The 17,498-nt window shown below is 39.8% G+C and overlaps 1 protein-coding gene across 1 annotated transcript in view; it reads right to left on the minus strand.

The window, feature by feature from the left end:
* GAB2 (GRB2 associated binding protein 2) overlaps window positions 1-17,498 on the minus strand; it is a 169,268-nt gene that overhangs the window by 23,884 nt on the left and 127,886 nt on the right. Inside the window, exon 3 of the mRNA XM_012744520.3 lies at window positions 8,351-8,597. Coding sequence (XP_012599974.1) covers window positions 8,351-8,597 — 247 coding nt within the window. The remainder of the gene's footprint in view (window positions 1-8,350; window positions 8,598-17,498) is intronic.

The following is a 17,498-nucleotide window of genomic DNA, read 5'->3' on the forward strand; positions in this document are numbered from 1 at the left end:
ACAATAGAGAACTTCAACAGCAGACCTGATCAAACAGAAGAGATAATCCCTGAATTTGAATATAGGTTGTTTGAAATTACCCAGAGGAAAAAAAAGGAAAAAAGTGAAGAAAGCCTTCAAGACAAATGGAACATCATTAAGATCTAAAGGGAGAAACAGACTCCAATACAACAATGGTTGGGGACATCAACACTGTACTCTCAGTATTGGACATATCATCTACACAGAAAATCAACAAAGAAACACTGTACTTTATCTGCATTTTAGACCAAATGGACCTAACAGACACTTACAGAACATTTCATCCAACAGCTACAAAATATGCATTCCTCTCATCAGCACATAGAATAGTCTCCAGGATAGACCACATGCTAGACACATACAAATTTAAAAGAACTGAAATCATATCAAGTATCTTTTCTGACCACAATGGAATAAAACTAAAAATCAATAACAAGAGGAACTTTCAAAATTGTACAAATACATGGAAACTAAACAACATGCTCCTGAATGGCCAATGGGTAAGTGAAGAAATTAAGAATGAAATTTAAAAATGTCTTGAAACAAATGAAAAGAGAAATGCAACATACCAAAACCTATGGGATATAGCAAAAGCAGTATTAAGAGGGAAATTTATAGCAATAAATGCCTATATCAAAATAGTAATATTTCAAATAAACAACCTAATGATGCAATCTCAAGGAACTAGAAAAACAAGAACCAAACCCCAAATTAGTAGAAAAAATAATAAAGATCAGAGGAGAAATAGACAAAATTGGAACTGAAAAAATACAAAAGATCAACAAAATGAAAGTTAGTTTTTTGAAAAGATAAACAAAATAGTCAAACCATTAGCTAGACTAATCAAGGAAAAAAGACCCAAATAAAATAAAAAAGGAAAAAAAAAACAACTGATACCACAAAACTATAAAGAATCATTGAAGACTATTATGAACTATACACCAAGAAATCAGAAAACCTAGCTGAAATGGATAAATTCTTAGACACATATAACCTATCAAGATTGAACCAAGAAGAATAGAAAACTTGAACAGACTAATTATAAGTAACGAGCTTGAATCTATAATAAAAAGTCTCCCATCAAAAAAAAAAAAAAAAAAAAAAGCCCAGCTAAGACCTCAAAAGCACAGGCAACAAAACCAAAATTAGAGAAATGGAAGTGTACTAAATTAACAAGTTTCTGCACAGTAAAGTGCAGAACAGTTAACAGTTAAAACAGTTAATTAAGTGAAGGGACAACCTGTTGAATGGGAGAAAATATTTGCAAACTACTCACAAGGGATTAATACCCGGAGTATACAAGGAACTCAACTCAACAGAAAAAAACCCCCAAATAATCTGATCAAAAATGGGCAAACGAGTGAATAGGTATCTCTCAAAAGAAGACATGCAAAATACGAACAAGTATTTGAAAAAATGCTAAACATCATTAATCATCAGGAAAATGCAAATCAAAATCACAATGAGGTTATCATCTCACCCCCGGTTAGAATGGCTATTAACAAAAAGACAAAAAAGAAATGTTGGCAAGGGCACAGAGAAAGGGGAACTCTTATACATGGTTGGTGAGAATGTAAATTAGTACAGTCATTATGGAAATAGTATGGTGCTTCCTCAAAAACTAAAAATAGAATGACTTATATGATACAATAATCCCACTACTGAGTATATAACCAAAGGAAAGAAAATCAGTATGTTGAAGAGAGATTTGCAGCACTCCCACGTTTATTGCAGCATTATTCACAATAGCCAAGATATAGAATCAACCTAAGTGTCCATCCACAGAGGAATGGACAAAGAAAATGTATTATATATACACAATGGAATACTATTTAGCCATAAAAAGTATAAAATTCTGTCATTAATAGCAACTTGGATTAGCCTGAAAGACATTGTATTAAGTGAAATTAGCTAGGAACAGAAAGATAACTATTGCATGTTCTCACATGTGGAAGCTAAAAAAAGTTGATCTCATAGAAGTATAAAGTAGAATAGTGGTTACTAGAAGCCAGAAGGGGTATGAAGTAGAGGGGGATAACCAAAGGTTGGTTAACAGATACAGAAGAAAAGCTAGATAGGAAGAACAATTTCTAGTGTTCTATAGCACTATAGAATGGCTATAATTAACAAGAAAACATTGTATATTTTCAAATAACTAGAAGTGTGGATTTTGAATGTTCCCAACACAAAGAAACAACATATTTTGAGATGACAGATATGCTAACTGCCATAATTTGATCACTATTTTGTACACATGTATTAAAATATCACATTATACCCATAAATATGTACAATTATTATGTGTCAATTAAAAATGCTAATAATGGCAAAATAAAGCCTCACAAAATAACAACTATTGGAGAAAAGAAATTGGAACTCTTGTGCACTGTTGGTGGGAATGTAAAATGGTGCAGTAGCTATGGAAAACAGTATGGCACTTTCTCAAAAAACTGCAAATAGAATTACCATATGATCCAGCTATTCCAATTCTGGGTATAGATCCAAAAGAACTGAAAGCAGGGTCTTAAAGAGTATTTGTACACCCACGTTCAGAGGAGCATTATTCATAAGAGCCAAAAGGTGGAGGCAACCCAAATATCCATCAAAAGATGAAATGGATAAACAAAAGGTGGTACATATAGTTGTCCCTTGGTATATGTAGGGCTTGGTTCCAGGACTTCCCCTCTCCCTGCACATACCAAAATCCATGCACACTGAAGGCCCGAAGTTCCTGTGGAACCTGAGTATGTGAAAAGTCAGCCCTCCACATACGCCGGTTTCACAGCCTGCAAATACTGTATTTTTGATAAAAAAAAATCCACCCATATGTGGACCCACACAGTTCAAACCTGTGTTGTTCAAGGGTACATGTAATGAAGTATTATTCAGCCTTAAAAATGAAGAACCTTCTGACACATACTATAACATGGATGAACCTTGAGGTCATTATGTTAAGTGAAATAAGGCAATCACAAAAAGACAAATATTGTATGAATCTACTTATATGAGGTATCTAGAGAAGTCGAATTCATAGAGACAGAAAGTAGAATGGTGGTTTTCAAGGGCTGGGGGAAGAGGAAATGGGGAGTTGTTTAATGTACAGAGTTTCGGTTGTACAAAATGAAAAGATTTCTGGAGATTGGTTGTACAACAATATGAATATACAGTACACGACTGAACTGTACACTTAAAATGATTAAGATAGTATATTTTACATTATGTATTTTATCACAATTTTTTTAAAAAGGAGAAAAAAATTATTTAGAGGAAGGAAGATATATTACATATAAAAGAATAGGATAAAAATAACAGCTAATCTCTCAGCAGAGAGGGTCAGAAGACTAGAATGGGGGGAGGGGGACATAGGCAATATACGTAACCTTAACAGTTGTACCCCCATATGCTGAAATAAAAAAAAAAGAAAAGAAAACTAGAATGGTATCCTTTAAATACTGAAAGAAATAGAACTGTCGTTTTGGAATTCTATACCCAGAAAAAAATCGCCCTCAAATATGAAAGTGAAATTAAGATATTTCTAGATAAATGAAAGCTGGAAAAATATGTCACCTGGCCACTCATGTGATAAGAAATGGTAAAGGGAGCACTTCATAGTGAAGAGAAAGAAAGCCATTTAAAAACCTCACTAGATAATGTTTAATTTTTGCTTTTAACATTTATACATATTTTAAAGAATTTGAAAGGGAAAAAGTTTTTTATTTTATGCAGATATTTACTATTTCTGTTGCTCTTCCTTCTTTCCCAAAGATCCAAGTTTCCATCTGGTACATACCATCTTGCTTCAGCCTCAAGAACTTCTTTTTCATTTCTTTAAAACAGATCTCCTGGACATTCTCTTAGTTTCCCCTAATCTGAGAATGTCATTTTGTTTCCATTCCTGAAGGACATTTTTGCAGAATAAAGACTTCTAGGTCAGCAGAGGTTTTTTTTTTCCTTTCCATTAATATAAAATGTTTTCAGTTATCATATGGAGCATTGCTTTAACAGGGGCTTTAAAAATCTGTGATAACTACAACATCAGGGTTTTCTTGAGGTTAGCACCTGTGTCTTCCATAGGGAACAGGTTATATTTTGCTGTTGAGAAATCTTGGATTATACATTCTGAATGTTGTGACTGTTACATTGTATAGATTCTGGGTCCCATTACAATTCTCTGGAGAACTGATAGCTTTATTTCTGCAGGAAATCACCCTGGTTAGGTTCAGACTACAAGTTCTGTCTCTCCTGTGTGTGGCAGTTCAAATCTTAGTTCAGTTCATGTAGCCTTTGTCATGCTAGTTTGGGCCTGTCCCACACGTACCATTCAAGATGAGCCTGAGACGTGATGTAGCTTCACGCCCAGAAGAGGAGATCCCTTCTTCAGCTCTCTTAGCTCTGGGATACTTACACTTTCCAGCCCCCAAGGGGCTCATTTTCTGGTTCCACTACCCAGAAAGACGGGCTTTCTATGAGGGCTGTAGCCTTGTGATGGGGCCCGCCCTGGAGGCAAATCCATGAGACAAAAAATTCATCTCTGTGTAGATACTTTTCCAAGTTTTTTTCCTCTCTAAAATCTGCCTCCTTTTATTTACTTTTCAAAGTCTTTGGGTAATTGTGCTTTGGATTTTGTCCAGAGTTTTTAGTTGTAATCAGTGGGAGGGATACATAAAGTTGGCCTGCTGTGTATGTGGATTTCACATCCCTTGGATACTTTACCAGTGTAAAGTATCTTCTTTACTTCTGCCACCAAAGTGGGGCTAGAACTCTTAAAATCTTTTTCAAAGTTTCTTTCTCTCTTCTAAAATTCACCATCTCTTCATGCATTATGCCCACCCACCCCTATAGATTAAAAAAATTAACATAATTATTTTAAAGTCTTTGTAGGCTGGCTATAAAATCTGGGTTTATTTTGGTTTGTTTCCATGTACTAAGTTCTCTCAACCATGGGGCGATGTTTATAATTTCTTCACATGTCTAGCAATTTCTCACTGTATACTGAACATGTGAGATTGTATGTTATTGGAACTTCATTGGAAAACCCGTGTATTATTAATGGAATCTTATTTCTTTCAAGTGTCAGATTTCTTCCAGTGTCTGTCTGATTTTTGACTGTTTTTGGTGCCTTCAAATAATTGTTTTTTTAATCTTTTGTCCAGAGTTTATAATTGTTACAGTAGGTTTAGTATGATGTAAGCTACTCCATTAGTACCAGAAACTATAGTATATAGTCTTTCTGAACTTAAGAAAGCTTCCTTCCAAGCTCTCTCTCTCCTTGGAATTCTGCCAACACTGTTTGAACTTATTATCTCCAAAAATCTCCTTAGCTCCTTCTCATCACCTTCTTATTCCCTCATCCACATAAGTGAAAACAAAGACACAAGGAAAAGCACAGCTTGGTCAAGGACCCACAATGCTGCTTCCCCAACTGCAGGTAAGTTCTATCTCCTCTACTATGTTCTCTCTCTACAACACAGATTTGTTCAAATATTTATTATGCACTTACTATGTGCCCTGGGTCCTGTCCTCAAAGAACAGAAACATATTATTATAAAAATCTATAATACAAGGCAGAAAGTTCCAAATGCTGTGAGAGATATAATAAAAAACTGCTATGGCAATTCAGGAAAGACCATGAGTTCTAACTGGGAAAACAGAGGTTTTACAGAAGAGGTAGGGGTGCAGAGAGTGGGCCCGAACTGCTAATTCAAGCAAAGACATGTATGTATATTTTTTCCTCTGATGCTTTAGCAGTATTGTGGGAGTGGAGGTGGGTGGTAGTTATTAATATTATATTAATATAAAGACTTCTACTTCAAGCATGATCTGTAGACAAGCTGCACTGGTGTCATCTAGAGTTTATCAGAAAGGCAAGATCCCAAGAACCCAGGCTTACTGTATGAATGAGCATTTCAACAAGATCCTCAGGTACTTTGTAGGCACATTAAAGTTTGCAAGGCACTTCTACTACCCACCTTATTCAACAGAACTGTGTTTTTTTTTTTTTTTTTTTTTTTTGAGACAGAGTCTCGCTTTCTTGCCTAGGTTAGAGTGAGTGCCATGGCGTCAGCCTAGCTCACAGCAACCTCAAACTCCTGGGCTTAAGCAATCCTACTGCCTCAGCCTCCCGAGTTGCTGGGACTACAGGCACGAGCCACCATGCCCGGCTAATTTATATATATATATTAGTTGGCCAATTAATTTCTTTCTATTTTTTATAGTAGAGACGGGGTCTCGCTCAGGCTGGTTTTGAACTCCTGACCTTGAGCAATCCGCCCGCCTCGGCCTCCCAGAGTGCTAGGATTACACAGAACTGTGTTTTAAAAACTCTTCTGTAAGAAGGGCACAGGGCACAAGGAGAACAAGTAATATGTATTGCGTATCTACTACTGCATATTTTAAATATGTTCTGTCATTTTACATACATTAGTAAGCCTCTGAATTAGTCATTCCCATACTGAAGATAAGGAAACTGAAGGTAAATGAGGTTAAATAAGTGGCTCAAAATCACCAAGAGAGTGACAGAACCTGAATTTGCACCCATATCTGACTGACTCTAAACCTTAACATGCTTTTAATTACACTGTACTCTCTATTTCTGGTCCAGTATGCAGGAGAATCAGGTACTATTTACAGTCCTGCCACTAACTAGTTCATGGACCTGGGCTGATTCATTTTATCTTTTTTAGAACTCAGCTCTTCATGTGAAAGTGGATGGAGGTTGAAATAGTGAAAGTTCACAAATGAACAAATCATGCTGCTTCAGGAAAAGGGGTATTTGAGGCAACCTCAACATTGAGTGTTGCGAGTTTATGTGATGATAAAGGACTCAGAAAAACAGAAGCAGAGTAGCACAGCGTAAAGAATACAGGACTAGAAATAAGAAGATCTAGGTTCTAGTCCTCTCTCTGCTATTTACTAACTGTGAGCCTCAGTTCCTTCTTCTGTGAAGCGAAGATAAGTTATCTATACTGCCTATCTCTCAGTGGGTTTGATTGGTTTAAGTGAGGATATGTAAGAAAATATTTTCACAGATATCATGAAGTGATATATAACACAGCATTTCTCAATTTGCCTTAATTTTCAAAACTTGAATTAGATATTTCTAAATTAATTAAGGAATGTGATTTGTAATCTGCTGGCTACTGTAGCAATTGGGAACTAGCTCTGGCAAAGCTATGGGCTCTGTGCTTTTGCTTACCCTAACAACGGGAATAAAAGGTAACAAAAATATGTACAGGTTCTAGACCCCTGAGAGCTAGTGGCACTAGAAAAATAAAGACTATTACCCTAGAGCAGGGAGTCCTTGTGAAGTTGGAAATGTTCCATATCTGTGCTGTCTAGTATGGTGGCCACTAGCCGCATGTGGCTACTGAAAACTTGAAATGTGGCTAGTACAACTGAGGAAGTGAATTTTAAATTTTATTTAATTTAAATTGTTCAACAATGCAAAGGTTTTATAGCTATACTCTTAAGGCCAACAAGTAAATTCACTTTATTTTTTTCTGAAACTCTAGCTCCTAGGCCAGGGTCCTCAAATTTTTTAAACAGGGGGCCAGTTCACTGTCCCTCAGACCGTTGGAGAGTGCGCACTGTGGGCCCGAGATGAGTCGGCTGCTAAGCAGGACAGGCAGCTGTGGCAAAAACACCCGGCGGGCTGGATAAATGTCCTAGGCGGGCGGCATGTGGCCTGCAGGCCGTAGTTTGAGGACGCCTGCCATAGGCCATTCAAATAAAGTTTTTTTTTTTTTTTTGAGACAGAGTCTCGCTTTCTTGCCTAGGCTAGAGTGAGTGCCGTGGCGTCAGCCTAGCTCACAGCAACCTCAAACTCCTGGGCTCAAGCGATCCTACTGCCTCAGCCTCCCGAGTAGCTGGGACTACAAGCACGAGCCACCATGCCCGGCTGATTTTTATATTATATATATTAGTTGGCCAATTAATTTCTTTCTATTTTTATGGTAGAGACGGGGTCTCGCTCAGGCTGGTTTTGAACTCCTGACCTTGAGCAATCCGCCGGCCTCGGCCTCCCAGAGTGCTAGGATTACAGGCGTGAGCCACCGCGCCCGGCCCAAATAAAGTTTTTTAATAGCATGATTTTTTGATAATGGGAGGTTTCTCTGGAACCCAATTATCACTTTGCAGCAACACAAATGATACCAATAAAATGTGACGGTTACACAAACAAAAAATTGTGTTTTGTTATACAGGTGTTTATTTACCTAAAAAGATGTAATATTTTGATCCTTTGTCTTTAAAATGAAAATACGGGGACCGAAAAAGTGCTAGGCCTTGTGAGTGGTCACTCATCCATCTAATGGCCACGGCAGTCTCCTACCTTGCATTTTCTGCTCTCCGGCTTATGCACTGGTGCAAGTAGAGATACTCCTGAGGTGCACTGGTGGACAAGGTGGGCTGCATGTGGTTTGACACAGGGGGCTCAAACGTGAACAAGGTTGGCTGGCTGGAGTGCGATGGGGCTGAGGATTTTCGTTCTCGGAGAAGGTGCTGATTGGAGCTGCTGAGCTCAGCTGGAGAAGAGCGGGGCCCGTGGTGACTGGCTGCGGAAATGTTTCTCAGGGAATCTGTGAAAAGGAGAAAGAGCTGTGTGAATGAAAAAGGATGGAAAGGAGTCCTTATCCTAAAGTGGGTTGTCAGAGGAAGAAAAAATATTGCAGTAGCGTTCTCTCCCTCTCACATACCTGCCCCTTCTCTGCTCTCGCAGAGGAGGGCTGGGGCCTCCCGGACATCTAGGTTGAAGAGGAGATGCTCTGTCCCTCTGTACTGCTTTTTGAGTAGCCTGGAGGCTATTTCCTATCACAACCTGGCCTTATCTGCTCCATTTCCAAGAGGTGCAGCTACTCACGGTCTAGGAGGAGGATCTTGATCCTCAGGCAAGGTCAGCCTTAGAGCAGTGAGCGCTCCTGCTATCATTACCTCCCACAAAGCTAAGGCTGGCTTCGTTAAATGAGGTTTTGCTTACTGAAGACTCATTCACTGAGGCCCTAGCCTGTGCCTGTCTGAATTAATGACAAAAGCATAAATGTATCTGGAGCTGTCCCTTAAGACTGGACCTCAGCTTCTCCAGCCTGCCGTCCAAGTCCTTCAAGGACAGCTGTGTTCCCCACTCCCCACCGCTCTCTGTCTATTGGTCTTTTTCTCTCTTAACTCTTATCACAAACTCTCCTCTGTTGTGTTAGAAAGGAAGTGAGGTATTAAGGACAGATAATAGCTTAGAGTGCTATACCCCAAGCCAAGGGCATTATTCATTTGGCTGGCTCTCGAAGCTTAGTCCAAATTCCTTAGCATAACATACAAGGCTTTTCACAGTCTGACTTATTTCCTGCTTTTCTCTACTCATAAACAAGGCATATGGAAGCATCATCAGTCCCTGAACACACCAGCCTCTTTTATGATTCTTTGTTTTGGCTTATAGTGTTCCTTCCGCCTAGGTTTCACTTCTACTCTGCTGGCAAACTCATACACAGACTTTAAGAGCCTGTAGGGATATCATATTCTCTCTGACACCTTCCTGGACTTGGTTCTTCTGTGCCAAAAGCACTTGGCCCTTACTTCTCTTAGATCCACAGTCACTCCGCATCCTTGCCTGATCCATGGCTTTCTGAGAACAGTGACTGTGATGTTCTTACCCCTACAGTCCCAGCATATACCTAATAAAAGCCAGGTACATAGAAGGTTCTTAGTCTGTGTTTGCAGAATAAGCAAAAACATTCATTCAGCATTTGAAAATTCCAATAGTGAAACTTCTTGTTCAAAATAAATAAAAGTTTAAAGATGTCATTTTAGGCAGTGTGATAGCTGATGGGATAAGGTTTTGGAGTCAGTAATGGTGGCTTTCTAGGGTTATTCAAATCATAGCAGAGGGGGCGTGGTTCTTCTATTCCCTGTCATGTGACCTATTTCAGGCTGTACCCTTCTCATGGCCCTAGGCAGGGTCACCAGCTCATGAATGCTCCACGGCATTAATTACTCTCCAGTCATTTCTGATGCTGGGCACGACAACTCCTGCCAGTGTACAACGGAAAAAGCTGAGGGGACTCTGGGGAAAAACTGTTCCATTGACAGCTCTATTGACCTCCGAAATGAATTCCCATTACAGGTCTTGTAGTGAACTGGATGTTTGTTAACAGAATCAATGGCTTCATTACTCCATTAGATTTGCAAGATGAACTCTCTAATAGCAGAGAAGAGAGGGTCTACACTAAGGGATGGAGTAGTTATAGCGCTAGGGAATGAACATAAACTACTGCCTGAGAAGACACAGGGAATGTGCCAAAAGAAAGCCTCTGGTGAGATTCTGTATCTCTGTTGTCTTTCTGGACGCCTCTTCCTTTGCCCAGCCCTTCGATGGAGGCATTCTTCAGGGTTCTGCTGCAGACCCTCCTATGGCCTCACTCGCACTCTGGAGACTCTCCCGGGGTAATCCTGTCCACTCCCACAGCTTCAGTTACCACTTATGTGATGACAACTCTCAAAGCTTAATCTCTGGCTCAGTTCTCTCTCCGTGCCTCCCTGTCGTATATCCCTTCATCTGCTGGGCACCTCTATTCAGATGTCTCGCCAGCAGGTCAAGCTCAGCAATCTAAATAAACTCATCACTCCTGTGTCTCATCTCAGTGAAGTGCATCATCACCATCTCCTCCAAGCCAGAAGCATACGCACATTACCCGTGACCCTTCTCTGTTTCTCAACAACCATGTCACATCATTGTCACTGCCCCACTTAAAACTCTGCAATGACTCTGTTATCCTTAAGATGACTTACAAAGCTCTCTCCCTCTTAAAATCATTTGCCTATTTATTTCTTCAACTTTGTTTCTTACCCATCCTTGTGTTTCAAATGGATTCTAAGGAAATACCAACCTCTCTTTCATCACTTCATACATTAGGCTGTAAGCTCAGTGAGGGTAGGGATTCTGTCTCTTTCGTAATGGTTTTATCCTCAAGCCCCATGTGTGACACAACTCAATAAATATGTTTTATTCTTTATTTATTTATTTTTTTGAGACAGAATCTTACTCTCTTGCCCTGGCTAGAGTGCTGTGGCATCAGCCTAGCTCACAGCAACCTCAAACTCCTGGGCTCAAGCGATCCTCCTACCTCAGCCTCCCAAGTAGCTGGGACTACAGGCATGCGCCACCATGCCCGACTAATTTTTTGTATATATTTTTAGTTGGCCAATTAATTTCTTCCTATTTTTAGCAGAGACGGGGTATTGCTCTTGCTCAGGCTGGTCTCGAACTCCTGACCTCGAGGAATCTGCCTGCCTCGGCCTCCCAGAGTGGTAGGATTACAGGCGTGAGCCACAGCACCCGGCTAATAAATACGTGTTGATCAAAGAAAGAAAGTATATGGCATAGGAAGCCATTACTCCTTCAGTATGTTCACTGATTCCTCATTGCCTTCAGAATAAAGTCCAAGTTCCTCGGTCTGACAAGAAAGGTTATTTTGACACAACCTACTTATCCTACCTTGTCATACAATGCATCCTTCATGCACCCTATGTTGAATGCTTTGGGCTATGAGTATGAATGAAAGAGGAGTGACCTATCCTCTGCTCTGCAGCCCTCTGCCTTGGGCTCAGGCTGTGGAACTGTATCTGTGACTCAGTGCATTTAATTGGACACCTGGGGGAAGTCACCTCAGAGACTCAGTTTCCTTATTTACAAATCAACATAAGTTGTTATAAGGATGAAATACACGCTTGATCTAGAAAACCCTGTGTGTCATAGGTACACAGAACATGTTCTAATATTTCTGTATCCCTGATGCCTAGAATAGTCCCAGCACATAGTAGGTATTCAATATATGTTTGTTAAGTATATGTACATAATGAATAAAAGAATTTTCTCTGGCATAAAAATCCAAATATGCCTGCTTCTTGTGGTGGAAATCAGAGAGGATTTAAAGATCTGATATTAAGATGTAGTAGGGGTTAGAATGAGTTTGGCTCTCATGCAACAGAAACTTGGATTTCTATTCTACCAGCACAAAGCCATGTCTATGAAACCAGCCAGCTCTATCTAATGGTCTGTAGCTCCAGAAAAGTTCTTTCAAAGTTGTTTTGGCACTAAACATTGCCAAAATCCCACGTCTACTCCCAATGTTAAACACTCTCTGCCTGAATTTATGTGATTATTCTTTGGTGTCTATACTGGGTTGAATACTTTCTCCCCAAAACTCATGTCCACCTAGAACCTCAGAATGTGACCTTATTTGAAAATAGGGTCTTTGTGGATAGAAAGAAGTTAAGAGGTGATACTGGATTAGGATTAGGATTAGGGCCGGCCCTAATCCAGTGAACTGGTGTCCTTATGAGAGAAAAGAGATAAAGAGATACAGAGACATACAGGGAGAATGCCACGTGATAACAGAGGTGGAGACAGGAGTGCTGTATCTACAAGCCAAGGAATGCCAAGGATTGCTGGCGGCCACCAGAAACTAGAAGCGGCAGAAACAGATTCTCCCTTGGAGCACACAGAAGGAACCAATGCCACCAAACCGTTAATTTTGGATGTCTACCCTCCAGAACTGTGAGAGAGTAAATTTTTGTTGTTTCTTTCTACCCAGTTTGTGGTAATTTGTTACGGCAGCCCCAGGAAACCAATACAATATCATAAAATCTAAAACTTCAAACAAGGTTTTCTTGCTTACGTCAGGAAAAATAATCACAAAGTTGAACTCGGAAAAAAGTTTCCTGGAATAAGCTCTTCCCATTTTGGACTGTGAAGGCAGAGTACCCTCCTACCCCTTCCCCAAGGTTCCAGCCCCTCATTCTGATGAGCTGCTTGTGCCCCATGGATGAGGTACCTCACTTTCCTCATCAGCTGGAGGCAGAAGCTTCACCCAGCCCAGGTTCAGTGCTGTTTTATTTGCTCCCTGAAAGCTGCTCCCCGAGAGGCACCCCACGGTCGTAAGTGGGATGCATTTTACATCCACGTTCTGGACAGGGCTGATTCCTAGGCCTGGTACTGCTGTTATTCAAGGCTCCATTGTCACTCAGTGTCAGTCACACTCTGTAAAGTTCTCAAAAATATTTCCAGACACTTCATAGAACAAAAGCTACATAGTGTGGTAAATGTAACAGAAAAAATATATTGGGGCCAGCAGCTGAGAGACTTGGCTCAATTCCTGATATGCCTACAGCTTGTTATTTGATCTTGAGCAAATAACTTAGCCTCAGTTGCCTCATCTGTAAAAAGGGACTATTGCCACTTGCCTCATTGTTTATCACAAAAGATTGATGAGGATCAAATTAAAATTCATACCCTCAAAACTTATACATGAATGTCCACAGCAGCATTATTCATGAGTCAAAAAGTGCAAACAACCCAAATGTCCATCAAATGATGAATGGATAAACAAAATATGATATATTCATATAATAGAATATTATTCAGCCATAGAAATGAAGTACTGACATATGCTATTTTGCTGAATCTTCATATTATGCTAAGTGAAAGAAGCCAGTCATGAAAGACCCCAGATCATATGATTTCACTTATGTGAAATATCTAGAATAGATAAATCCACAGAGACAGAAAACAGATTAGTGGCTACCTAGGGGATAGGCATGGGGAGTGGGAATGGAGAGTGGCTGCTAATGAGTATGGGGTTTCTTTTTGGGGTGATGGAAAACTTTTAAACTTAGATTTTGGTGATGGTTGCACAATCCTCTGAATATACACTCAAAACCACTGACCTGTATACTTTAAATGGGTGAATTTTATGGTACGGGAAATATATCTCAGTAAAGCTATAAATAACACATGCAGTTTTGACAGTTCCTCAAAAAGTTAACACAGAGTTCCCATATAACCCAGCAATTCCACTTGTAGGTATATACCCTAGAGAAATGTTAGCATATTTCCACAAAAAAGAACACGCATGTTTACAGCAACATTATTCATAATAGGCAAAAAGTAGAAACAATCTAAATACCCAACAACTAATCAATCAATAAAATGTGTCATATCCTATTCAATGGAATAGTATTCAGCAGTAAAAAGAATAAAGTACTGATACAAGTTATATAACATGTATGAATCTTGAAAATGTTATGCTAAGTAAAAAAAAAAAAGCCAGATTCCATTTATATCAAATGTCTAGAATTGGTAAATATAAAGATAGATGGATTAGTGGTTGCCTAGGGCTTGGAATGGGAAATGACTGCTAATGAGTCCAGGGTTTCGGGATAATAAAAATGTTTTAAAATTTGATTGTGGCAATGGTTACACAACCCTGTGAATATACTAAAAGACATTGACTTGTACACTTTAAATGGGTTAAAACCCCAATCCCCTCTCCCTCAAGTCCTTTGCAAAGTATGAAGTGTTAAGTATATGTGAGACATTAGGGGTAGTTTAATGAAACACATCTGACTTTTATTTTTTCTTTATTTCCCCTCTGAAGAGAAAATGGAACACTCAGTTAATACAATATCCCCACTAAAGTATGCTAGAGTAAGAGACATTCTCCCTTTCCTACCTTCAGTTCCCTATACCACACCTCCTTACCTTTCCCCAGCTCCCTGTTCAGGACATCACCCCATAATCACAGCAAGGCAGTGTGAATCTCAGGAAAACAAAATAGCAAGAACATGTACATGGTTTGGAGTCAAGAGATCCCCCTTGGGTTGAAATTCTACTTCCAGTGAGTGAACCTCATACACATGATAGGAGTCAGAAGACTAGGAAGCCAGTTCCAGTTCTGCCATTAACTGGCTGTGAGACCATGCTAGGTCTCTCTGAGCTTCAATTCATACCTATCAAGCTTGGGAGGACAATCCCTGACCTGCCTATGTGTCTCCCTGGGTATTTTTAACAGTTGGATAAGATAAGGGCATGAAAGCAAATCTATGTACATGCATAAAACATTAACAGAATCTGTTTTTATTGCTTGGGTACCCCTTGAAGGAAGAAAAAAATGGTAAAAATAAAGGAAACATTAAACAATGTGTTGCTGGGTCATTCCTGGTACTTGGCAGTAAGGCTGTTGTAAGGATGTGTCCTGGGTCATTAGGAAGGTCAGTTATACAGCAAGAAGAAAATGGAGGTTTCTAGACTCCTGGCCTGGGCTTCTATCTCCAAGTCTAGACTAAAGATAATGCCCACAAATGCCTGAGTCAATATGTTTTCTTTTAAATAGGGTTTTATTTTTTCCTTTTCCTCCTGGCTTCTTTTAGGTCCCTACAAAATCACTCCCCTTCCTTTCCACAATCACCCCTGGGAAGCCTGCCCAGCATACAAGTACTCCTCCCACCTTCTTGCAAAACTCTAGAACAGGAAAGCCCTGAAGGATTTCAGCAGAGGAGCCCAGCCCAGGCCAGCCCAGCCATCAACTGGCTAGTGATAACAGGAGCAGGAAAGGGGAGGCTGGCGGGAGTTTCTGGAAAAGATGACTGGCCAAATAATGACTAGTTCCCTTATCTCAGTGCCCTTTTTATCTTTATCCCTTTCTCCCCAAATCCCCACCCTCAAGCCTCAGTGGGTTGCAGAACCCATAAAGTGGTAGACCAAAGACCGTGTTGAAGCCCAGGCTGGAGTCAAAGCCTAGCTGCCAACTCCTCACTCTGTGGCCTTGGACATGTTAATAAATCTCTTTCTCACTTGTTCAACATGGATAATAAATACTTTATAGGGCTGGCTGCCATGAGGATTAGACATCATTTCATACAAAGCATTTAGCATAGTACTTAGCCATTCTTATTGCTCTTATTCCTGGAGTACACACAGAGCTGGTTGAGACCTTGAGATTGGCTAAGAGGTATGACTTGCTTTCCAAGCCATAACGGTGCTTAGAAGGTAACTGTCACTGTTTTAGTCACAACTACACCCTACAGAGATGTTATATGGGGAATTAATGAGAACCAAACGGACAATACTGACTATAATAATCATAGCTGTCATTTACTAAGCACCTACTATGCATCTACCCTGTGAAGTATTAGTACCACCATTTTTTTGGGGGGAGGGGGATGAAGAAACAGAAGCTCAGAGAAGTTAATAATGAACTCCACAGTCACACAGCTAGACAATGGCAGTGCTTACATCTAAAACAGATCTTGCTGCCTTCAAGGCCAATTTTTTTTTCACCTGTGTAGAGCGGAAGAGTTCCCACAAGATCCCTATGAGGCATATGGTATTAGCCTTATGGGAATCAGAGTTAAATATCAGAATGAGGGGCTAGTCCTAGCTCTACTGCCTACTGGCTGGGCGAATCTGGGCATGCTATTTCAGCTTTCTAAGCCTCATCTCTATTCAGAAAATGTATCAAAGGAAGAACTTGGATTAGATGAAGGATACATATCAAAGTTATCTTTGGGAAACCTAAATACAGAGACCTCACCTCAGACCTAATGAGTCATATTTACAAAGAGATTTAGATTATGATCCACTGGTTTGGTTTTAAGAATCTCTAGAAGTGCTTAATTCTGAGGCAAAGGTAGAGGGCTAGGATCTACTGAAAAAAAGGCAAAACAGGCTCTTAGAGGCAAATTAAAGAACAAATGCTTCCAAAAATCTTTGTGTCATCAAAATTACAAACTGAGAACCACTGAGTTCTCATTGGTCCCTCACATCACTGGTGGCCAACTACAAAGGAATGAAGTGCAACAGAAATAACCCTTATGTGGGCTTCCCAGAAACAGGATTTGAAACTATTTTATTGCAGGGCCTTGGGCAAAACTTTTAATCTCTTTGCACCTCATTTCCTACATTGTCAAATGCCAAAGAGAACACCTATTCTGCAGAGTTCTTTTGAGGATTTGATGATATGAAATATAGGTAAATAGTAATTATTAGATATTCAATAAATGGCTGTTGGCTTGACACTTGTCCAATATTTATTATTAGAAGTGGAATGGTGGGGTGAAATTCTAAGGGTTCTAATGGGGAGAGGATGATTGATGAAAAGAATTTTGAAAACAGAATGGTACAGTATTCTAAGGGGTGAGTGGTCCCTGTAGAAAGCTAATTGAAAAACAAGGATCAGATGGTTGGAAAATTCTAAAAACAAAAGCACACCGACAGGCACTGAGGGCAAGATTGGACCTGTAGCTGCAGGTCATTTTAATTCACAGTCACAAGCCTGAAATTATGTAAAAAGGATTAATTCCCCAAATCCTGTGTCATACATCATAATCAGAGGAAATTCATAAATATAAGGCCAAATACATATAATATACAACAGGAAGGGTCTCCTTTACACACATAATATAGTGACCGGAAGGGTCCCCGGAGTCCAATCTCTCGTCACCATCACCCTCCTCCCACTTCCCAAATCGCTCACCAACATTGTTGGAAACTGGTCCAGAGAAGTGAGGCTACTTGTTGAAGGCCACAAATGGGTGTCAGAAGTGAACCCTGGAATCAGACTTCACATCTCCTAGTTCAGGGGTCCTTCCCCTGAACCCAAAGTAAGATGTATTCTCTACAATGTGTGTGTGGGGAAGGCAATCAAATCATG

This window comes from Microcebus murinus, chromosome 4 (genome assembly GCF_040939455.1).
Source record: "Microcebus murinus isolate Inina chromosome 4, M.murinus_Inina_mat1.0, whole genome shotgun sequence".
NCBI lineage: Eukaryota > Metazoa > Chordata > Mammalia > Primates > Cheirogaleidae > Microcebus > Microcebus murinus.